General features: G+C 41.0%; 1 protein-coding gene across 1 annotated transcript in view; it reads right to left on the reverse strand.

Moving 5' to 3' along the window:
- EFHC2 (EF-hand domain containing 2) overlaps positions 1-25759 on the reverse strand; it is a 200406-nt gene that overhangs the window by 66099 nt on the left and 108548 nt on the right. The window contains 4 exon segments of the mRNA XM_049704873.1: positions 15529-15659; positions 18291-18487; positions 21347-21461; positions 21463-21490. Of these exon segments, the coding sequence (XP_049560830.1) occupies positions 15529-15659; positions 18291-18487; positions 21347-21461; positions 21463-21490 (471 nt within the window).

Raw genomic sequence — 25759 nt, forward strand, 5'->3', positions numbered from 1 at the left:
GATTTCAACATTTATTATAGAGATACATTAATCAAGAAAGAGTGGTATCAGTGACGAGACGGACAGATCAATGGAACAGAACAGAAAAAGGCTCATCATATATGGACACTGATTTTCAACAATAGTTCTAAGGCAATTCAGTGGAGAAATGATAGTGTTTCTTTCAACAAACGGTGCTGAAAAAATGCATATCTACATATAAACGAACAAATAAAACTTCAATCCTTATTTCACACCACAAACAAAAAATTAACTTAAAGTGAATCATAGACCTGATTGTAAAACTATAATGCCTCTAGAAGAAAACTTCTGTGACCTTGAATTAGTCAAAGATTTCTTAGATCTAATTCCAAAATCATGATCCATAAAAGTAAATATTGATAAATTGAACTTAATCAGAATTTAAACCTTTTTCTCTTCAAAAGATACTTTTTTAAGGGAATAAAATCACAAGCCACAGACAAATATATTTGGCAAGCATATATCTGATAAGGGACTTGTATCCAGAATAAATAAAGAACTCACAAAACAGGAACAAGAAAACAAAAAACTCAAAAAATGTTTGGGAAAAAGACCTGAAATCTCCTCTGGCTTCACCAAAGATTTATGGATGGCAAAGCAGCTCATGAAAATATGTTTAACATCATTAATCATTAGGAAAACTCAAGTAAAAACAACAATGAAATACTACTACTCATCTATTAGGATGGCTAAAATTAAACAAATGGACCATATCACGTGTGGTAAGCATGTAGAGGAATTGGAACTCTCAAAGACTCTTGGTAAAAATGAAGATGATACAACCACTTTAAAAAAACAATTTGGGAGTAAAAAGCGGAAGAAACTGAAAAATCAACAAGTCTTCTTAGATCCATCTGAGAAGGGAGGTCACTGGGCAAACCACTCTCCCTCAAATAGACACTCAGATACAGAGAATCATGACTTATCAGAGCAGAAACCCACAAGCAGAAACCTCGGTGGGATCCAGTAGCAGGGTAGGAAAATCTGAACTGTAACTGATGAATTTCTGGAGGCTCCATGTGGACAAATCTAAGAGATAAAAATTCCTGGGGAGGCCAGTCATCAAGGGAGCCCCAAACTTGTGTGAGCTTTATCTCCAGGAGCTTTACCAGGTTCTCACAGTGAATATCAAGGAAAAATTCTCTCTGGCTTCTGGCAGGAGAGGAGAAAAGTAACCAGTTTGAAATGTGCAAGAGCATTCTGTTCTTCTTAACAACGCCTGCCTTCAAGGGAAACCATTTTACCAATGGGGTTTTATCAGAGCCTAACCCACCTGGGGAAAGGGAAATACTCAACTCCAGCCCCCTCGAGCCTTACACATAAGGGAAAGGAAATACCCAAATCTAGCCCCCTCCGGCCATCCTATCCCACCTAGAGGGGTAAGGGAGGAAACTAAAAGGTACTTATGAAGTTTACAGTTGAGGGACACAGGCACACTAAAAAGACTGAAGCCTAATCATAGCGATAGAGAACACTTCTCCCCCGACACCTTACCACCACATCACCAAAGGCTTATTTACCAGAGTTTCTTTTATCTAGTACATCATGTCTGGTTTCAGCAAAGAGTTAAAAGGCATACTAAAAGGCAAAAAACATAGTTTGAAGAGACAGAGCAAGCATCAGAACCAGACTCAGATATGGCAGGGATGTTGTCATTGTCAGTCTGCAAATTTAAAACGACTATGATTAACATGCTAAGGGCTCTAATGCAAAAAGTAGACAACATGTAAGAATAGATGGATAACAGAGAGATGGAAATTCTAAGAAATAATCAAGAAGAAATGGTAGATCTCAAAAACACTACCAGAAATGAAGAATGCCTTTGATGGGCTCATTAGTATATAGCTGAGGAAAGCATCTCTGCATTTGAGGATAGAAACATCAATAGAAACGTCCAAAACTGAAAAACAAAGAGAAAAAAGACTTAAAAAATGGAACAGAACATCCGAGAACTTCTGGAAAACTACAAAAAGTTATAGCATATGTGTAATGGGAACACCAGAAGGAGAGGAAAGAGAGAAAGGGACGGCAGAAATACGTGAAGCAATACGAATGAAAATTTCCCCAAATTAATGTCAGACACCAACCATGGATCCAGGAGCCCAGCGAACACCAGGCAGGATAAATGCTCCCCCGAAATTACACCTAGGCACATCATATTTAATCTGTAGAAAGTCAAAGATAAAGAAAAAAAATCTTGAAAGAAGTCAAAGGGAAAAAAATACCTTATCTATAGATGGGCAAAGATAAGAATTACATCCTATTTCTCCTCAAAAACCATGCAGGCAAGAAGAGGGTGATGTGAAATATTTAAAGTGTTGAGAGAAAAAAAACCAAGCTAGAATTCTGTATCCTGTGAAACTATCCCTCAAAAGTGAAGGAGAAATAAAAATTTTCTCAGACAAACACATACTGAAGGAATTTGTTGCCAGTAGACCTGCCCTCCAAGAAATGTTTAAAAGAAGTTCTTCAGAAAGAAGGAAATTGATATAGATCAGAAACTTGTATCTATATAAAGAAAGAGCATTAGGGATTGTTAGGGAGTTTGGGATTGACGTGTACACACTGCCATATTTAAAATGGAGGGCTTCCCTGGTGGCGCAGTGGTTGAGAGTCCGCATGCTGATGCAAGGGACGCGGGTTCGTGCCCTGGTCCGGGAAGATCCCACATGCCGCGGAGCGGCTGGGCCTATGAGCCATGGCCGCTGAGCCTGCGCGTCCGGAGCCTGTGCTCCGCAATGGGAGAGGCCACAACAGCGAGAGGCCCGCGTACTGCAAAAAATAAATAAATTAAAATGGATAAGGACCTACTGTATAGCACAGGGGTCTCTATTCAGTATTACATAACAACCTAAATGGGAAAATAATTTGAAAAAGAATAGATACATGTATATGTATAACTGAATCACTTTGCTGTACACCTGAAAACTATCACGACATTGTTAATCATCTATACTCCAATATAAAAGAAAAAGTTTAAAAAAAGAAAGAGCATTAGAGAAGGAATAAGTAAGTCGATAAAAAACTTATTTTTCTTAAGTGATCTAACGTATATAATTTGTTCAAAATAATAGCAACAATGTATTCAATTACGTGCATATACATGTATATGAACATATAGATGCTTCTGTATAAGTGAAATGAATGACCGTGATGTTATAAGGTTTCCTCACTATTCATGAAGTGGTATAGTGCTATTTAAAAGTGGACTTGGAATAACTGTAAACGTGTACAGTATTGCAAACTCTGGGGCAACCACTAAAAAAGATGCCATTTATAATGGCACCCAAAGTATGAAATATCCAGGGGAAAATGTAACAAAAGATGTAAAAAACACCTCTAAAACAACAACAAAAAATACCAGTTTGGTAGTTTCTCAAAAAGTGAAACATATGCCTACCGTATGGTCCACACATTCCACTCCTAGGTATTTACTCAAGAGAAAGCATTATTCCCGTTTTGGGGGCGGGGTGTGTGTGTGTGAGGAGGCAGGTGTGATGGAACTGTTCTGTATCTTTATTGCGGTGGCAGTTGCACAACTCTAGGAATCTGTCACAATCATAGAATTGTACACCAAAAAGAGTGAATGTAAATTTAAAAATAAATTAGTGCCTAAAAAAATCAAATGTGTTCTTGGAAAATGAGACCACATCTTCTTCTTCGGATGTAAAACGTATCTAAATTCACAAAAGCCTCCACCCCCACCTCACCTGGCTCAGTTCGGGTAGAAGAAGGAAATTTTACTACTCTTCTTCCAGATGGAAGGTACACATACTAAGAATTATTTCTTTACTTTTTTTTCCCAACCCAGCATATTCTGTGTTCTAACTGATGTGGAGGTCTTTTCACAAGAGCAACTTCCAAGATGTGGCACAGGATTTCTCCACCTCTGCAGTTAAAGAACTGGGAAGCCAGGACTCTGAGGCACTAAAAGACATCAGACTGTTTCTCAAAAAATTAAAAATCGAATGCTTAATTTGAGGGCTGCATATTTTCCGTATTCTAATTCCCCTAAGTGTGTTGGTGCACGCTGCTTCAGTTAATATTGTTGTTTAACAAATTACCCTAAAAATCAAGTGCTTAAAGCAACTCTTTTGTTATGTTCATGAATTCTGTGGGTCAGGAATTCCGACGGGGTGCAGAAGAAGGTCTGGAATTTCAACTTGGGTGATTCTGTAACTGGGGGCTTGAATTATGTGAAGGTGTCTTTGCTCATAAATCCAGTGCATGGCAAGGGCCATCAGCTGAGATTTCAGTTTGGGCTGTCACTTGAATTACCATCTACAAGTGGTTTCTCCATGTAGCTTGGGCTTCTTCATAGCATGGCAACCTCAAGGTGGTAGAACTTCTTACACGGTAGTACAGGGTTCCAAAAGTCAGTGTCACGTCATACAATGTAGAAGCTGCATCATCTTTTCTGAACTGGCCTCAGTTGTCTCACACAGCATCACTTCTGTCGCATTCTATTGGTTACAAGTGAAGCACAAAGCCACTGAAGATTCAAAGGGAAATGGCATAGACCCCACCTCTCCGTGGAACGAGTGTCAAGTTCACATGTTGGACACTGCTGCAGCCATCTTTGAAAAATACAATCTGTTATACATGTGTAGTATACAGTTTCCTTCAGTTAACAAGATCATTGGTACCTAGCATTCCTCAGTTAACTGGGATATTAATGTAGTGAGAATATTTCAATCCTCAAGAAGTGGGAATGTACTACATAAGGAAATTGGTAGAGGTATAAAAGATCAACATTTCAGTTTCTTTTGGGAAGGAGAATTTGCAATTTTAATAGTCAAAACTAAGTCACAGAACAAGAAGAAAATGAATGGGGAAGACACTGTCACTAATTTAATAAAAATTTGAAAAAAATTTTAAACTCTTCCATTTCAAAATTATATTTTAAAGCTCTGGAATTGTTTTACTTCAATATAAAATATTCTGGCTTATAACAGAAAACTTTGGAATAAGCATTTTAAGAATTTAAGTAAAATAAACCTGCATGCTGATCCCACAGCATATATAAAATTTAATTTGAGATGAATCATAGACTTAAAAGTAAAAGCTAAAATCATAAAGCTATTAGAGAAAAACATAGGAGTCTATCTTGGTGACTTTGAGGCAGCCAAAGACATCTTAAGCAGAAAGCAATAACCTTAAAAGAAAAGACTGACAATTTGGACTTCATCAAAATTTAAAATATATACAGTATTCATCAAAGGACACCACTGAGAAAGTGAATAGGAAAGCCAGAGACTGGGAGAAAAACATTCGCAAAACGTGTATCTGACAAATGACTTGTATCCAGGAAATATAAAGAATTCCAACAACTCAATAATAATACAACAAACAACCAATAAAAATTGGCAAAAGATCTGAAAAGACACTTCACACACACAAAAAATACAAACAGCCAATAAACACATGAAAAAAAGTGCTCAACATCATGGGTTGTCACGAAAATGCAAATTTAACTACAATGGGACAGTACTACATGTCTACTAGATTGCTTAAATTAAAAAGCCTAATAATAGCAAATGTTGGCAAGATTGTGAAGCAGTTAGAACCCTTGTACGTTGTTAGGGGAAATGTAAACTGGTATAACCTCTTTTGGTAAAAGGTCTGCCAGTTTCTTAAAAAAACTAAACATACACCTATGTGCTAGCAATTCCGTTCATAGTTATGTAACCAAGAGAAAGAAAATTATGTTCACAAAAATATTTGTACAAAAATGTTCAGAGCAGGTTTATTTATATTAGCCAAAAGTTGGAAGTAACCCAGGTGTCTATCAGCAGGGGAAAGAATAAACAAATTGTGGTATTCTCATACAATGGAACACTACTCAGCAATATGAAGGAATGAATTACTGATACAGTCAACAATATGGATAATTCTCAAAATCATACTTAATAAGAGAATCCACAAAAGAATATATGCTGTATAATTTCATTTATATGAAATTCTAGAACAGGGAAAAAGCCATTTACTGTGAAAAAAATCAGAAAAGTGGCTGCCCCTTGAATGGGGGATGTGGGCAGGGACTGACTAGGATGGGGTGTGAGGGAACTTTCTGGGTGACGGTAATGTTGTACATCTTAATAGGGATTTGTGTTGCACAGGTGTATGCATTTGTCAAAATTAAGCAAATGTATACTTAAGGTTGATGCATTTTATTGAATATAAATTTTACATCAAAAGGAAAAAATGTAAATAAATGGTAAGCATGCTGATATATTTAGAGGGAAGTAATTGATGTCTGTGATTTTCTTTGAAATGCACCAAAGTTAAGATGGATTGATGGATGGAGAGAGGGGTGTATGAATGGAGAGATGCATGATAAAGCAAATAATAGTAAAATATTAATGATTCAATCTAAGTGGGGAAAATAAATGGGTAAGAATTTGTTGCTAATTTGACAAGAATTTGAAAATTATAAAAATGATTCCGTCCCCAATTTAATTGCGAAGCTCTGGAATTCTGTAACATAAATATAAAATATTATGGCCCATAATAAAAGAATTTTAAGTAAGCACATTAAAATTATTTGACTCTAATCAATAATCAGAGTAGAGCATCAAGTGGAACAACTCATACCCTGCTCTATGATTATGAGACTCTTGACTTCTGCTCTAAGCATTCTGCCAGCATTTGTCATTAGCTCTTTCTGGAAACTGAAGCAAGAAACAAAAAATGCTCAGTGCTCTTTGCCCAGGCTTTTTGGTTTTATTTGCTTGAGCTGTATTTATCTTTTTAATTTTTTTTCTACAATTGCTCATTGTTAAAAAAAAAAATCAAAGAATGAGGCAGCTTGGTGTGCAGCCTGCTAGGATTTCTTCAAAGGATACACAATCCCTGAAATATTTATATAAATATACATGCACATATAACCTTTAGACTTTTGGCATAAATAGGATCATATTATACAGACTTCTGAATTTTGCTTTATCTACAAAACAGCATGATATATATATGGTAGCCATTAGTGCTGTTTACCTAACATCTGGTTTCCCTCTTTCCTCTGAACATATGGGTGGAGCCACGTGACTAGTACTGGCCAATGAATTGAGAGTGTAAATGATATGTATTTCTTCCCAGCTGAGACTTATTGGGCTTGACCCTCCAAAGCTCTCTTCTCTCTCTGGTATATTCAAGGTAGTGGCTGTTCTGTCAGATTCAGTCCCTGAGTGGCTACTGTGAACAAAGCTCCCTCTGACAACAACAATGGATACACAGAGTAAACAAGAAATAACCTTTGTTGATTTAGTTCCCTGAGATTTGGGGGTTAGTTATTACTGCAGCATTACTTAACCAATCCTGACTAACACATTGAACATTTTCTCAAGTATGCATATCTGGCCTATCTCATTCCTTCTAATGGCTAAATAGTACAGTCTTAAACCAAAGCAGTAGAATTTATCCAACTACTCCCCTATTGTTGGACATTTGATTTTTCCAAATTTTTGCTATTACAAAGCTTGCTGCGATAAATATTGTGTGCGCACACAGACACATACACACACACATATCTGTTACAATCCACTTGTCAAATTTTTTCTGAGTAAAAAGTTTCTAAACGTGCAATGACTAGGTAAAAGGGTCTAAGCATTAGATACTGCCAATTGCCCTCTAAAATGCTGAACCAATTTAAACTCCTATCAATAGAAAATGAAAGTACCTGTTATCCCACATGCTCATCTGGAGCCAGTTATGTTATTCTTTTTAAATGTCACCAATACAATAGGTGGAAATATTTCATTGTTGTTTCAGCTTGCGTGATTATTGGGCTTCTTTTCATAGGTTTAAAGGCTGTTTGTATTGCTTCTGAGAATTGTTTATTCCTGTCCTTAACCCATTTTTGTCTGTTGGTTTTACAGTTTTTCATAAATCCTTAATGTCAATCCCCTGGTTCTTATACTGGTTGTAAATATTTTCTCTCAGTCTGTCCCTTGTCTTTTAAATTTGTTTACAGTATTTTTTGCCTAGAGAAATAGAAAATTTTCCTGTAGTCAATACAGTCAACTTTTCCTTTATGGTTTTTGGAAACTGTGCCCTACCTACCACAAAATTAAAATGTATTAAATGTTTCCTAATCAATTATCACTAAAACCTTTATTATTAATCCATTCATTGTCCACTGAATTGAGGATTTCTCTGCACCTTATAATAAAGTCCATAAAAATGAACCTTTTACGGGCTCTATACTCTGTTTCACTGGTATTTTAGTTTAATCCTCTATCAGTATATTACAGTGTTCTCAAATATCTATAAACTACATAAATTCTAGTATCTTGACTGTAATATTCTTCCTTTTCAACATTTTTTTCAATCCCTGATTTTTCTTGAGGGACCTCAAAATCAATGAGCCAATTTCTCTCCCCTAACCCTGCAAAACAAAACCAAATCTAACAACAGCAACAACAAAAACCCACATCGTAAATTCTGATTAGACTTGCTTCAAATCTAGATTAATTTGGACAGATTAGAATTTTTAAAATAGTGTCTTCCCATTCAGAGATATGATAAAATTTTGAAACTGTATTCATTTTAGTCTTACACATTTCCTGTCCAATTTATTCCCAGGTATTTCATAATTTTGTTGCTATAGTGAATAGTACCCCCCATTGCATAATATTTCCTGTTTATTACTAGTAAAACTATTGCTTTTTATGTAGTTTTCTTGTATTTAGCTACTTTCCTAAATATTCTTAATATTTCTAATCATTTTGAAATTGAGTCTTTTGGATTTTTAGATATAAAATCACACTTGGGTTCTAATTTAAAAATCAGTCTCCAGTTCTATTTTGGGCTATTTACACAATTGGTTCCTAAATGCCTATTTCCACTATACCTAGGGTACAAAATAATGGAATTTTATGGCTGGAAGGGACCTTAAAATTATCTAATCCAAGGGTTACCTCATCAAGTACCTTCTGGGATATGCAGGCAAGATAAATGGGAGAAGGTATACGACAATAAGCAATTGTAGAGACTGGGGAAGAGTGCAGAGACCAGGTACAGTCTGAGGCGGACAGTTGCCACTCACCCCCAACTGACAGCTGACATGGGGAAATGTAGGCCCAGTTTCTATTTTTCAAGAGGAGAGAGAAATATAGACTTTTATGTTTAAACTCTTAATTTTAAAAAACATTAAACAAAAACCAAACAAAACACGATTGCCAGCTATCAATCCATGAACTTGAAAGTAATCCAATGCCTTCACTGAGGGCAATTTAAACTCAGAAAGGCGTGTCAGAGATTGCAAAAGTAGTGGAATATAGGGGAGGAGTCTGTATTTTGTTTAGCTGCCCGGGTGGATCAGAACAGTATTTGCGAAGTGCTAAAACCAGGCAAGTGTTTTGCTTGGTTTGTTTACAGACAAGGAGTTCAGTTCCTAATGTTGACATTTTACGCCCCCTGTTTGGCTCATCTTGGCTTGGATTTGCCGTCATAGCAAATGAAGAGGGTACCTTTTAAATCGCCCATCTATATTTGGGGAAATTACCACGTTATTTTCTCCGTCACCCCAACATGGAAGTCAGAGCTCAATTTCCCAGGCTTCCTTGCAGTTCGAAACATGCTGGTGATCCAGGCTCTGCCAATCAGGGAAGCTTACATGAGATCTTGACTTGGAAGGGATTAACAAGAGAAAACCAGCTAGGCGTGGCCACCTTTGGTGTCAGAGGGGTCCAGCTTTCAGCGGTAGCAAAGGACACAAGGTTGCCAAAAGTAGTGGCAGTGATGGTTGTGGTAAAATCAAGTTTTGGCAGCAGCGCAAATGTAGCAACGAGTGTGGGTGGTGCAGTAGGAACAGAGGCCATTTTCTCATCAGACAAGTTCTACAGCCCAGTTCTGGGCACTGTTCCTAGAACTGAGCCTCAAGCTTGTTGCTCCAGCCCTTCCAAAGATACTGTGAACCACCCAGGATCCTTTTTAAAAATTCCTTTTCTGCTTAACTAGCCAGAGAGGATTCTGCTTTTTAAAAACTAAGCCCTTACCAGTACAAACAACACCATCAGGCAGTGACAGAATCAAATCAAAGATCTCGGTCTCTTTGATTCCCAGGCCAGCATTTTTTCTATGACATCACATTTATTTATATTTAATGCTTTTAGGAAGGTTCAAAATGCTGTTTTCAAAAATGTATGCTGAGGCTCGTATCTCAAAGATATGGTATGGACACTGTCAAAGTGTCTATTTGGTTCAAGATGAGAGTACATGTTTGAGTGCTTTTGGAATTTGTCTTGGTTTTTCCTTCTGTTCACATAGATTCATAGACTAGTGGCTTCCTTAAAAGATGTTAGTTAGGCTTACAATAAAAACACCAATGTACACAGAGTTTTTCAAAAAAAGATAGAGCAAAACCACATAAAAGGAGAGATAACTGTCTGAGATAAATCAGGATGAGATCATTACAATTTTCTAAGCACTAAATTTATAATCTTCTTCCTTGAAGTAAAGGACAGTAACGGGGTGGATTATATTAATGTTTCCCAACCTTGGTCCACCAACGGTGATGTTTATTTTCCACCTTCATGGCCTCCAAGTTTTTAAAGGGCTTCTTCCAACCTCATTTATTAAAGAATGCTTTCAATGACCTCATCAAGAGTAAATACAGAACTTACTGAAATATCGAAAACAGAACATAGATTCCTACTACTATTTTCGGTGACTATTTCAAACTATTCCAACTATTGGGATAAAGGGTTTTCATTTTCTAGTGTCCGCTATGCACTACAGTGTGCTACAATAAGAACTTTACATACGTCATCAGATTTATTCATCACAACAGCTCTATGCAGTAGGTATTATTACCATCCCCATTTTGTAGGTGAAAACATTGCTCAGCAACTTACTCAAGGCCACCAAGCTGACGAACGGCAGAGCTGAGATTTGGATGCAAGCCTACAAGTCTAAAATTGAATCTGTTTACTACATTATACTACCTCTCTCAGGAAGAATTTTAAGTTTACAAGAACGAAAATTTCCTCGAGGCTGTAAATCTTGGAATTTATTACATCGATGCTCACAGGAAATCTCCTGATCCCACAGTTGATAATGGGGGTCTGAGGAAGAATGGTGTAATAATTCACTACATTCACGGAGGCCTGAGACACGGGGTGCTGGAGGTATCTAGGAAAGACTCCAGGGTGAACCGGACATGTGCCCTGCCCTTGGAAAAGAGGTGAGCACTGAGCACACAGAAAACCAAAATACATGCAGGCTACATGGGGCGGGTGTCATCTCTGATGGAGAGATCAAGGCTCGGGGAGGTGGCCGGAGGGAGGGGCTGGCCACGTCTTCCCTGGCACAGGGCCCTCGCTGCTGCTGTCGCCTAGGGTTCTGAGTCCAGGGCCCCCATCAGGAAGCCTCACCCTGCCCATGTTCCCAACTGCACGAAACACTAGCCCTGCCAAGCCTAGTCCCTGCCTGGCTCCCTGCTGAAACCTGCCCATCAGGTATCGAGGCTCTGAGAAAGGCTCTCTGCACTTTCTTCGATAACAATCCATGGCTGTCACAGGCCAATCTGACAGACCATGAAAAAAGTGTCCCAGAGAAATAGGTCCAGCCTAGAGGCAGAGCCAGCTAGCCCCACAAGGCAGAAGAAAAACACTCCCTCCCAAAACTGCCCTCTGTTTCCACCTGCCCCTGCATTCCTTCAGGTCAATTTTGAGGCAAATATCTCAGGAAGGCCCACAAGTTAATCCAGTAATCCATTATCAACCACGGCACCTTATGCAGAGATAGTTTATTAGCTCCTGCCCGCAAGGTTTCCCTGAGAAGTGGTGCAAATCTCTGAGGAGAAAGAAAATGCCCGGGGCTTGGACTGCGGCCCAAAGCAGCAAGCCTGAGCTCTGAGGTGCCAGGTACATACTGAGAGGGCCAGGTATGTAAGCAGGGGAGAAAATGAGGGCCACAGAGGTGAAGCCCAGAGGCCTACACTGCAGTCCTGCCTCTGCCCGCCCACTCTACTACTTCGATGCACAAATTTGAAAAGGGAACATTTTACAAGTGTATTCATAAACCTACAGAATGTTTCACAATGTCAGCGCCTAGAAGGGGCCTTAGAGACCATCATATGGACCGAAGAGTGAGGTGTAGGTAGGTGAAGTGAGTTGCCCAAGTCACTTGACTTGGGAGAGTCGGGACTAGCTCTCCCTGACTTCCCTACAGTCAGAGACAGATTTCCCTTCCCCAGAGCAAGGTAATCAATTATTTACTTGTTTGATGCAAACTTTAGACAGAATGTTCCTTGGGAAATAGGACCATTCATTAAATTATTCAACGAACACCTACTGTACTTGGTGGGAGCCAATTGTGGAGGCAGGGAAATAAACGAATAACTCAACACGGGCTACCAGTGGATAATACAGGAAAAGCATTTAGCACGATGTATGGTCCACAGTAAGTGCTCAATAAACGGCGACTTCTCCAAAAGAATAATTCGAGTGAGATGGAAATAAGGGAAGAGATGGAGGCAAGGGTCAGATCATGACCAAACTCACATGAAACACTAAAAGGTTGGGATTTGCCCTAGAGCAAAGGAACGACATGATCAGATTTTAGGGAGGTCACTCTGGCACGGCTTTGGAGGATGAGTGTTAAGACGAGGAGTCCAGGTGAACAGATGAAAAGCTGAACTGCAACAGTGAAGCTAGAGATGGAGAGAGGTAGTTTAAGAAGTGCAATTTCAAGAGGGTGGGAGAGGTCTAGATAGGGGAAAGACAAGGTAGACCCTGGCCCAGGCCCTGGGGACAAGTATGGTGGCCTTTACCAAGACAGGGTCCCCGGCTACAACTTTATGGGAAAGAAAAAGAGGTCAATTTAGGGAAAGTTATTTGGGGATGCCTTAGGGACATCCAAAGGGGAGATGTCTCGGAGGCATTCGTACTTCCAGATTTATAATTCAGGAAAACGGTCTGAGCAGGAGGAACTAAACGGAGAACTCAGCCTTTAGCTGACAGCCAAAGCAGTGGGGGCTGGATAAAATGCAGCCACTCAACAAATATTCACACCCAGGCACTGTGAAAAGTGATAAACTTAAAGCAAAAAACAAGAAAGAGAAGGTCCTTGCCCTCAAAGAGGTTACGTTCTGGTGAGAGGAGCTAGAATATACACTCATACATACATACAGAAATAAAAGAACAATATTAGCTAGTAAAAGCTCCAAGCACAGAATTAAATTAGGATGTGGTGTGATCGCAACTGACTATGTACTTTCTTTGCCTTTGCCCAGGAAAGAACGTGAAGAGCAAAAAAGAGGGCTGAAGACCATGAACTAGGGACCCACAGATGGCGCAGTGCCCGACACCAAGCATATCACACGGACCAGGACCTCTTGACGCCTCTTCTGCACTCTCATCTGGAGACAGAACCCCCAAGAATAATCCTAGCATCTCATTATTCCATCCAGGAACTGTGATATGTAGTGAGCCCAGCATGAGGTGCCAGGTTTAGGGCAGTGAACAGGGCTGTCGAGGACCCTGCTCCTCAGAAAGCTCACATTCTAATAGGAGAAGACACACCCAGGCACACACACACTTAAATAAACTTAACTGCAAGTGGTGCTAAGTGCTATGAAAAATATAAACAAGGGGCTAAGAAAAACAGTGAGGGATCTACTTTAGGTAGACTAGAAAGAAATCCCCTAGGAGGAAGCAGCATCTACAATGAGTCCCAGGGTTTGCCGCGGAAAGGATGGTGGTGTGGACGTTCTGAGCAGAGAGAACTGCGTGTGCATAGGCTTGGAGGAGGGAAAGAGCTTGATGTGTTTGAGAAAGCAAGTGACTGACGGTCAGCAAGGCCAGAGGACAGAGCTGGAGGAAAAGAAGTGATGACACTGGAAATCCAGAGTTGCATCGCTCAAGGCCCTGCCGGCTGCAATAATACGTTTGCATCTTATTGGAAGCCACTGAAGGGTTTTTCAGACCAGGTACAGCCTGATCTGATTTCTGTCTTAAGGAATTTCTGGCCAGGAGAGGGCCTAAATATTGGGAGCTAGTTTTTTCTGATCATCTTTCTGAGCCTTGAGGTCACCCTGCAATCACACAGTGTGGCCATCCTTTATTCCGCCCACAATTAGGGTCAGGCCGCAAAGCAACTTTTCCTCCTTGGATCTCCTGCCTGGCCTAAGTGCTTCCCCCAAAGCCCCATAAACTTACTAAAGTGTTTCCAATAGACACTGCTAGAGTACTAGGAGAATGGACGCTTTTGTAAAAGAACACAAAATAATAAAACGAAACCACTCCCTCATTTCTGATGGAAATTCGCTTTCCCCTCCACTGCTTTCCATTAGTCCATGGCCTGAGCAATTGTCTCTGCTCTTTACCCTGTCTCCATTTATTTTCCAAGAGGCCATGAACATGTGTACTGCTATGAACAATAACAAAGAACTATAAATTCTTATTGATCCCAGAAGCTCGGGAATTCTAAACAATAAAAATATGTCCTTTGACTGCTGCTCTCAAAAGAATATTTTGGAGGCACAGAAGAGGTTTGTTGAAATAACAAATGAGCTCTGGGGACACTCTGGGCCAAATGGAGGGCTCGGGTCACCAGGTATTGATGCAACAGGCAACTTCAGACACAAAGTTAGAAAGACCTCCCTGCCACCCTCTTCTGGGCTCACGTCTTCATTTCTCAGCCACATCTTGACTGTATCAAGCTGAGTTTCCTATGTAGCTTTCAGCCACTATTGTTTTTAGGAGCCAGCATTCTCAGCCTAAAGAGAAAGTCCCCTTTGTCCTCCATCTGTGATTTAATTTACATTCTCCTGAACGCTCCATTCACTTTGTTTTCAGGCTAAGAAGTCTCACAATTGTACCAGACCCTGAATTTGAATTTCCCTGTGTTTCTGCTGTTTGGAAATTTGCCTAGGTCAGTCACTGGACAGTCCTAGAATTCAGCTTAACCTTAGAGAAAATCTTTATTGTTCATGATTTCTTATAATACTTCTAACCTCTGTCATATATTTTCCCCTTGATTTCTACATTTTTGTGTCTTTCAAAATACATACGCGTGTGAGCGCACATACACACAGATGCATACACAGCACCTTTCCTCTGATAATTGCCGAACGTTCCACTATCTTTTCCAACTGGATCGCATTCCTAAGGAGATGTCCCTCCTAGATTCCTCAGATTTCAGAGGGGTGCTCTTAGCTGCACTGCTTTCAGCCTTTCTCATTCAGATGCAGCCTTCCTGGCATTCCCCTGATCCTTCAATGCCCCGCATGATTCATAAGACAATGTGCCCAACTGACTTACTATGCCTTTGCCTCTCTGTTCTCCCCTAGGAACTTCTTTTATATGCAAATGCATAAAATTTACTAGAAATGGGCAAAACTTGACCACAAAGTAATACGAATGTAAAGAAATACCAATTCCTAGTAAAAAAAAAAAGTATGTAGGGAATTAATGAAGAAAGAAACACTAGGGAAGAAATTGTTCTTTCTGTTCTTTGGACAATCCTGAGGAGAAAACAGATGACTGCTGGCAGAATATGGCTTACCTGAATGTATTATAAGCCACCATCTTCGTGTGCATGCAATCAGCAGCTGTAAACACCTGCTTGAGATCTCTGGATTGTGATTCTTCTTGTTTTATCTTTTGTAGGGCAAGTTCAATGTTGCTCATAAGAAACTGGAAAGGAGAAGAGAAAGGTATTTAAGATAGGGAGTCCAATCTTCCTGGTGGCCAGCAAAGAGACTTCAGACTGTGAACCTTGACTTAGCTGGCTATGTCTTTCCATAGAGACCAACACAGAGAAGACATGACCAGATTTCTTCAGCTATGGCTCTAGGACAAGAAGCGACATTAGCACAGGGCCAGATCTGAGAGAAATGCACTTAAGGGACAGTGCGCCACAGGAATCAGAAAAGAACCACTACTCCGACCTCAGCCTCCTCCCTTTAACCCTTGGACATTGACCCAACATGTTGGGAGACCCTAATGGAGAGCATGGGGATTCAAAATTGAATAAATGGACCCCCATCTTCCCCAGATCTTTAGAGTGCGCCCCCAGAACTGTCAGCCACCAGGTGATACACGCACTGCAGTCCCCTTACACTCACTCTCCAGGCAGCCCCCAGTTCCTGTCTCCTACACTGTGATTTGGCTTCTGACTCTGTAAGAATACTTCTTATTCAGTCCACTAAAGCATAAGCTTGTAAATAACTAGAGCGAAGAACTAGAAAAGGAGAAGACTAAATACAAAAAGAAAAACATTGATGGTAACTTAGAATAAAGTTCATCTCTGCCCCGGGAAGGGGGAGGCATTCCCTCCCTTTTTTGCATTTCCTTTAATCTGTTTCCATGATAGGATCTATTAGCTCTTTTGAAAAGACTCTTCGGACTGATATTAATCTTTCTCTGCTTAGAATGTCTTTGTTAAGGGTAGTTTTAAGATAATGCAGTTTTCACTTGGGATGCTGATACTAGATAATGTCCTACCCTGCTTTTATCTTTCTGAAAGGAGAAGAGCCCTTTATGTCTCATATATACATGATATATATGTGTGTGTGTGTCTGTCTGTGTGTGTGTATTCATGCTATACATTTTTTATAATAAAGTACAGGTTTGCACTGTGTTTGCAAATGGAGCTCTAGTTACAATAGCTATTGTAAATTGTACACCGACTGAGCTTGCTATGGGGCACACAGAGCTAAGCACTTAAAACATTTTCGCATCCAATCTTCATAGTAACTCTCTGAAATAGGCACTGTTGGTACTCCCATTTTACAGATGTGGAAAACAAAGCTCAGGGAAGATACACGTCTAAGGCCCCTCAGCTTTTAAGGAGTCAGGTTTCCTAGCCAAGCCTGCTGGTCTCCAGGAATCTAACTGCCCTACTATTGAGTCTCTCACCTGACTTCAGTGCTTTTGAAGAGCTACCGGCTCTTGGTGTCACGCTAACCCAAGTTCCTAACGCTGCAAATGAAGAGATGGTGTGGCAGCCCCAGAGGGCGCTGCCCAGGCCTGCCCTCAAGAGGGACCACGCAGAGAAGAGCACTGTTAGCGGACAGCCCCCAGCTGCTGCACCTTCGTGATCACTGCAGCGCTGCAGCTCGCAGAGACCCCGCGGAGGCCACACTCTCCCCAGACTCTTACCATCCAGTGACTGAGCAGAAAGGAGGCACCAGAGCTGGGCCATTCCTGCCTGACATGGGATTTCTTTGATAGCTAGTTTGCTCCAGGGCTCCCCATTGGTCTGGTGCAGACTTTCTCAGAGCTATGCTGTGTCTGATGCTCTTCCCACCCCATTCTTCTTCCTTCCCTCTCCTTTCTCAGGGATCAGACCGACATCCCAGTCTCCCCACCTACTCCTGTTCCCTCCCCCTTTATCCTTCATACGCATTTCCCCCAAGACATCTCTCGCATGTCTAAGTCTGTCTTGGTATCTGCTTCTCAGAGGACCCAAACTGATCCGGGTAACGTGCTATACACAGGGAGACTGATCTTAGCAACTTACCCCGAGCATTTTACATATAAACGAAACGGAATTGGTACTATATCTATATAAATGGCACATAAATATTATTATTTTCAGGCAGACTTTTTAAATACATCATTTCTAGATAGATTCTTCAATAGTAGGCAATGGTTCTGAAATATACGTGTTTGCACACAGGACTAGTCCACACTTAAAAATCAAGATTTTGTCAACATGTTATTTTTACTGAACGGCACTGCCATAATGGAACTTTTAGTGATAGTACCCACGTGCCATACTATTGCAAATGAAAAAACTCTTGGCGCTCACTGTTGCCAATTTGTCCTTGGATTCCCATTTAGGCCTCAGGTGCCTCCTGTTATGGGAAGCTGCAATCCCAGCAACTATCAGGTTCCCTTGGGGTTTCTGTTTGTTTAGGTCTTGGCCTTCTCTGCAGGCCTGTGCCAATTAACTGGGACAGCACAGTGTGTGGTACCAGATTGTCTTCCTTTCCGATCATTGCTGAATTTTTTTCTGAAAACATTGTTAGTGTCAGCAGAAAACCCAGGAAACTTGATTCAACCTTGGGCCTGCCTCCTGCCTGTGCCTGGCATCCATGATGCTGGGCAGTGGAAAACCCAGCATATAAACAGAGGAGACCAGGCCCTGGCCTCTGTGACGGGACCTGTGGCCAAGTCGTGCAGATCCATTATTCATGCCCACATGTGTGAAAGCACAATGTAAAACTGGTGGCGAGATGAAGAAGAAAAGGCCTGCAGTAAGAAAAACACAGACTGCAGAGTGCTGAGAGGTGAGTCAAGAATTATACCAAGTGAGTTCACCTTATCTGAATTCCTCTCCATGTAGTTTAAGGTATACACATCAGCACTGACCAAAAGAAATAGGTAGCCATTCACGTTCACTTTGGCTCCAACATATAGCTCCTCAGCCTTGATATATTCTGAGAGTTTACTTTTAAAGACTTCTTGTCCAGGCTTCTTAACACGAATTCTTTTTAAGAACATCCCACCAGTATTCCCTATAGAAAAAAAAGTTAATGAGTAGGTCTTGTTCTTAAAAGAACCGTACAGGGCTTCCCTGGTGGCGCAGTGGTTAACAATCCGCCTGCCAATGCAGGGGACACGGGTTCGAGCCCTGGTCCGGGAAGATCCCACATGCCGTGGAGCAACTAAGCCCGTGCGCCACAACTACTGAGCCTGCGCTCTAGAGCCCGCGAGTCACAACGACTGAGCCCGTGTGCCACAACTACTGAAGCCCGCACGCCTAGAGCCCGTGCTCTGCAACAAGAGAAGCCACAGCAATGAGAAGCCTGTGCATCGCAACGAAGAGTAGCCCCTGCTTGCTGCAACCAGAGAAAAACCCCACGTGCAGCAAGGAAGACCTAACGCAGCCAAAAATCAAACAAATTAAATAAATGACTTAAAAAAAAAAAAGAACAGTACAACTTGCCTTTAGAGTTACTTCATGCTCAAACACAGACCATACAACTTAGCTGTGAACTTGTGAACTCATACTGTGTATAGTACTTAAGGGAAGAATGAGGCAGTGGGTGAAGAAATGAGACTTCCTAGATGAGTGTGTAAAGAAGAAAAGTGGCATGGCATTCCAGCCTTTTCTTTTCTCGCCCCAGTCCAAACACTCAAATAAACACTTAGCGAGGACTTGCTATATGCCCAGCAGCATCCTGGAAACTGGGACATCAGGAACATCTTTAGAGCCTGCCTGAACAGTACCAGGTAGAAAATTTCTCACCTGAGCTTATCTCCACCTATTTGTCCTTATACTTCTGGTGACATACAGATGAAATGTAAGACGCACTATTTCCGGAAAGGAGCTTACTTAATTATTTGAAGATTAACTACGGGAGTCCCCTGAACTCTTTTTTTCTACAGGCAAAATATATTTGCTTCTTTTAGCGATGCCTCATTTTTCTTACTTTCCAGAATTCTCACCATTTCCTCTGCTCTTTTCTGGGTATTATTTGGTTTTTGAGCTCTTGGAAAGCAGTGAGCAGAGTTGAATGTGGGACTCCATTACCTTCTAACCGAAAATGAACTGAAATCTTCAAAGCTGAGACCAGATGAGCTTTGGGGATCAGCTTCATCACACTCCTACCACTTGCAGAAACCAGGGGTGGTGGAAAGACATAGCCTTTGCAGCCAAACAGAGCTGGAGTCCCTCCTGGCTCTGTCACTTGCTTGCTGGATGATCTTTAGGAGTCATTTAACCTCTCTGAACCCCTCTGAGTTCTCATTGGTAAATGGGAATAATATTTGTGGGGGGCCATGAAAATGTACTTCTCAGATTGCCTGCTGTGGGGAACAAAGTTGACAGAAGGCTCCAACTGCTATGTTCTGAAATCCATCCCCAGATTTGTGCCGAGGTCACGCTTCCCAGAGGCGGCTGCCAACACACGACTGAGCAAGGCAGGGATACTAAGGCAGGCCCATTCCTGCAAGATGGGAGCTCCTCCGACTGGTGACTTTGGCCCCAGGACTCCCAGTCAGCCTTGGCAAAACTTTCTCAGAGTTTCACTGCAGTCACCATTCCCTTTTCACCTTCCCCTTTTTCCCTTTCCTCTGTCCTTCACAGGAATCAGACATGCCCTGCAGTCTGATGGCTCTCCTGGCCTCTTCTGGCTCCTGCCACATTTTCCCTCACCAGCATTTCCCCTAATAAATCTCTTGCACATTTAATCTCATCTTGGGGTTTGCCTCTTGGAGGACCTGAACTAACACAAAACGTAACCTCATAAAGGTCTTCTAAGTATAATAGTAGGTACTCAATCAGGACTGCTATTATTACCAGCAAGCTTATAGTTGACTGCCGTCACCCTTTCTGTTTTATGAATTCTGCAATTGGTTTGGCCATATCGTCCCCATTCTAGATGTAGAGAGTTGATTTTTTGACCTTCAAGAGCATGACTTTATATTCATCCCTATTTGATTTCATATTATTCTAAGATTTGATTCATTATTCAAATCACCGTGGACCTTGACTTAGTTATACAAATTATTCATTATTCATTGATGTGCTGAGTGGCTCATACCAGCTCATAAGGGCTGGTTGTTAAATTTTCAAGGGATTTTGCAAGCCAGTTGTTAAAACTGTTGGTTGCTTGAAATTGGCCATGGTTTGGGTACTTGCATCATGGAAATTGACAAACAGTACAAAATAGAGCTTTTAAAATTTTTTCAGAGAGCCGGTTAACCAGCACACCATTGATTATTCTTCTCAAACGTGTGTCTTTGGCACAGATAAAAATGTTGAACATGTTGGGACAAAGAAGAGAGCCCTACAGTTCCATAATTTGTTAAGTCAAAATCAATGGCTCTCTTCAGCAATGGCCATCCTATCAGTCTACTGCAGAGAGGCACTCCGTGGGTCCTGCAGCTGGAACCTTGGCAGCAGCCTCAACAGCCAGAGGGAAATAGACTCTGAAGATTAAATTTGTTAATCTGGGATTCTCGTCCTAGAGCTAGACAAAAATTTCGTACGTGGTACTATCAAGAATACACAGTTCTTCTTGTCTTGCTAGCTGCGCATGGAACTGGTGGTAGCCAGACCATGATTTTGAAGCCGCTGGATTCCACAGAGGTGCCTCAGAGGCCACGGAGGAAGTAGGGAGAGTGTCCAAAAGGAGATGTCCCAAGTCCCCCAGTCCTGAGCCAACCAAAACTGTTCCTCTTTTATCGTTTTATATGTCTGGGTTCGCATTTAAGAGATCTTTGTAAAATGAACTTTAGTGGTTAAAAAAAAAAAATGAAAGCCACTCTCTTAGATCATCTAGGCTATAAAAATCAGACCACAGTCCCTTTCAACATGAAGAGACAGTTAATTATTCTGAGGAAACTGCTATGAGATGTATGTCTCTTACCTGAATTCCTCTCCATAGGTTCAAACACTGAAATTGTGTCATCACTGAGAAAATATGAAATAGCAAACGTCCCTTCCACATCGGCACATTTGTGTGTGATTAGTTTTGCAAAAAAAACGGAGTGTATTGCTTATGTTGCTGTAGCTAAATGGAAGAAAAACGAGGGTTATAGCATTATACAAGTAATCTTCCACATATTATGCGTGTAAAAAAACCTGCAAAAGGTATGCTATGTTTTTTTATTGAGATGTAATTGACATATAACATTATATTAGCTTCAGGTATACAACACAATGATCTGATATTTGTATATATTGTGAAATGATCACCACAATAAGTCTAGTTAATACCCGTCACCACACTTAGTCACAAAAATTTTTTTCTTGTCATGATAGCTTTTAAGATCTATTCTCTCAGCAACTTTGAAATACGAACTATAGTATTATTAACTATAGTCATCATGCTATACATTACAACCCCGTGACTTATTTATTTTATAACTGGAAGTTTGTACCTTTGACCCCCTTTACCCATTTCACCCACCTCCCATCCCCCAGGCGCACTATGGTTTTAAGATAGTAGCATAAACTCTCAGAGGTTGAAAAAGTTCTACCATCTTCTTACTAAGGCTCTAAATCTATATGCAGAGGCATTTTCTCAGTTTATTAAAATATCTCTTATTCTTTTGATGTCCAGGGTAACACATTGGGAAAATGTACCCAAAACAGATGTCATAAACACACTGCTCAAACCATCTGCATTACATGGTTGTTCCCTACTCACGAGGCTGGTCAACAATCACAATCATGTCAGCAAAAGAAGCACAGCACCTGGGCCTCACTGCCTGAGTAGGCCAGAGGCTGTGCTCTGCTGGTGCCTAGAGCCACCTCCCCATTGCACTGCCCACTTTCTCATGCCCATTCCTCTTCTTTCTTCAAACCCCACATTGTCTCCTCGCTGAGTCACTCTCCCAGTTCCCCAGCAGCCCCCTAACTCCCTTCAAGGGAAAATTTACCTTTTCCCTTTCAAATGCTATATTAAACATGATAGATCTGCCTTTCATAACACTTATCACCCGTATCATAAGTCACCATTACTTACAAGTCTGTTTTCTGAAAGCAAGGACTGCATCTTATTAATCATTGCCTAAGACAACATTTTTTACATTCTAAGTGCTCAAATGTTTGTAGAAAGTTTTTATAAGATCCGTATAGATTGGAATTTGCACTTAGAATTCTGTGCGTGAATAGTCTAGAAGAATGAAGATGGGATTGAGTTCTAGAATCAGAAGTTCCCAAAATTGATTGCCTGGTCTTGGAAGAAATTTATTTATGGTCTGCCAGCAGAAGCATGTCTGTGGATATCAGCTAGTGAAAGGTGGACCTCATGACAAATACTGAACCCTTTGGGAGGTCTCCGATAATCAAAATCATTACCCCAAGGAGGCAGAGAGTAAAATAAACCATGTACTTCATCCCTTCCCTGTCACAACTCTAAGCAGAGAGGTCCTCACTTTCAGTCTCGTACGCTGAAATTCATTCTTTCCTTGTGATCACACTGATTTAAAAACAAACAAACAAGAACACTTATTTGTGATTTGCAGAGGCAGAAGGTGCTTTTCTCTGCTCCTTTCTTTGATTGTCCAGGGAAGGAGGGCTGAAAAAGCATGGCGCCATGATTCACAGCTTGAGGCCTCAACTGAGATGGGAAGTAGCAATCTGGAAGGCTACCCCCAGGGCAGCCCTGGCAAAACAGCCAGATCTCCATAGCTGTTTTCTTAGTCCCTAGTTTCCCAGGCGTCAGGCAGACCTCATACAGCATAGGGGAGGAGGGCAGCTATACCTTCTCAACCATCTTCTCTGGTACATAACTGGATTTAAAAGTAACAAACAGATTTGGTAATCCCCTCTCATGAAAGACCCATACTTTTACAGATGCCTGAAACATCATTCAAACAACTGAATGAGGTCTAATGTCAGGCCAAATGAATACAACTGCAAATTTAGCTTCTTAGAACTTACATAAATGTATAAGAGTGTATGTTAAGTATGGATTTTTCATGTTTAATATGCCCTTTTTTTTTAACCTAATTCTAGTGTTCTGGACAGCTTATCAATCAGGAATATAATCTACTCAAACAAAATCTTTAGACCAGTCATTCACAAACTTTGTCATGTATGGAAGTCACCTGGGAGCTTGTTAAATATACAGAATCCAGAGTCCTACCCCCAGAGGTATGGATTCAGTAGGTAGCTTGCAGCTCCAGAAACCTGCATTTTTAATAAGCTCCCCAGGAGATTCTGATGAAGTCATCCCCAGAGCACACTTTGAAAAACACTTGCAAGTAGCTTCAGACATTTGCTTGGCTAATAAGCTAGTCATCAAACTTTTCTAAACACTCTTTTTATCACAATATGCCCAGCACTCAAAAAAATTTTAGCATTTTCCCTGCTTCTGATCATACCACCTATACTGCTCAATCTGGCTTCCTGGGCCATTGATAGTCAGGTTCAAATACCTACACATACAGCTATTTGTCATGACTGCCAATGACACACTCTCTACTCAAGTCACACAAGCCACTTCACTTAGTGCCCCACACTGTGCTTGTTTCTACTTCCAGGCCTTCGCTTGGTGTCATCCCCTCCCCCAGGGTACACCCTCATCCTGTCCTATGCCTGTCCAGAGTCCTGTCCATCCATTTGGGCCCCAATCAGTAGAGCTCTCTTTGACCATGGCTGCCCACCCAGCTGACCACCTATTCACGCCTCCTGCACCGACCATTATGCGTGGCACCCAATTTAGCACTGTACAGACTTGTATTCTTGACTGGTTTTTTAAAATGTGTTTAGTGAATACCGTTGTCTCAAAACAAATGATAAATTCCTAGGTCCAGCCATGTCTTAACTTTTTCTACACACAGCCCAGAGTTATCTATAATCACTGTCTTGACTTCTTCTCCCATTCTCTCTTAAATCCACTTCCATTAGGTTAGCTCTACCTAAACTACCCTTGTCAAGGTCAACAATGATCTATCTCCACAATGCCAATTCCAATGGACTTCCAATTCCATTTTTGCGTCTAACTTGACCAATCAGCAGCAGTTGGTACAAATGATCACTCCTTCTTCCATGACATTCCTGCTTCACTTGGCTTCCAGGATCCTGTATTTTCTCTTGGTTTTGCTCCTACCTCCTTGCTTATTCCTTTTCAGTATCCTTTGCTGGCTCCTCTTCTTTTCCTCAATCTCTTTATTTGGGGTGTCCTGGGGATAACAAGGAATAACTTGGTCATCCACTTCTCTGTGTATATTCACTCCTTTGGTGATCTCCTCTAGTCTCAGGCTTTAAATACTACCTACATGCTGATGATTTCCAAAGTTCTATCTCTAGCTCAGACCTCTCTCCCGGAACCCAGACTCGTATATCCAATGGCCAACTTAACATCTCTACTTGACATCTGACATCTCAAACTTAACTTGTTCCAAAACTGAACTTCTGCTCTTGCCCCAAACCTACTCTAACTATAGTCTTTCCCGTCTCACTACATGGCAACTCCATCTTTCTAGTTGGAGAAATCTTGGGAGTCATCTGTATCTCCTCTCTTCTTTCACACCTCATATCCAATCTGCCAGGAAATCCTATTGGCACAACCTTCAAAATATTTCCAGAATCTGCTATATCTCATCATTTTCATGGTACTCGCCCTCATGAAGCCATCATAACTTTTCTCTTGGACTACTGCAGTAGCCTCTTAACTGGTCTTTACTTCCACCATTGCCCTTCTACAGTCTTTGCTCAACACTGCATCTGCAGTCATTCTTTTAATATGTAAATCAGATCAAGTCACTCTTCTTCTGCTCAAATCTCCCAATGAGTCGCCTTATCACTTGAAGTCAAAAGAATCCTGACAATGGTCTGCAAGGCCCTATGTTATCTGATCGCCCATGACTTCTCTTAATCTGTCTACTCTGCCCATTACTCATCTGTTCTATCCTTGTCAGCCTCCTGCCTGTTCCTTGTGCATCCCAAGCCTGCTCCTTGCTCAGGGTCTTTACACTGACTGTTCCTTCTGCCTAGAACATGTTTCCTCTCCTCAGTAAAGTCCATCCAGACAACACTGCTTAAAATTGAAACCAGGGGTGCTCTTCAGGCCCACATTCCAAGTCCCCTTTATTCTTTTCATAGCTACCTTCTTTATTTTTTCCATGGCACTTTAAGACCTTCTATATACTACAGAATGTACTTATGTATTTCCTTAATTGTTTACTATCTGCCTCCCCAGCTAGAATGTAAGTTCTATGAGGGCAGGGCTTTGTATCTGTTTTGTTCACTGATGTGTCCCAAGATCAGTGCTCGGCACATAGTGGGTACTCAGTAACTATTTGCTGACTAAGAAAATGAATGGCTCACC

Source organism: Orcinus orca, chromosome X, assembly GCF_937001465.1.
Source record: "Orcinus orca chromosome X, mOrcOrc1.1, whole genome shotgun sequence".
NCBI lineage: Eukaryota > Metazoa > Chordata > Mammalia > Artiodactyla > Delphinidae > Orcinus > Orcinus orca.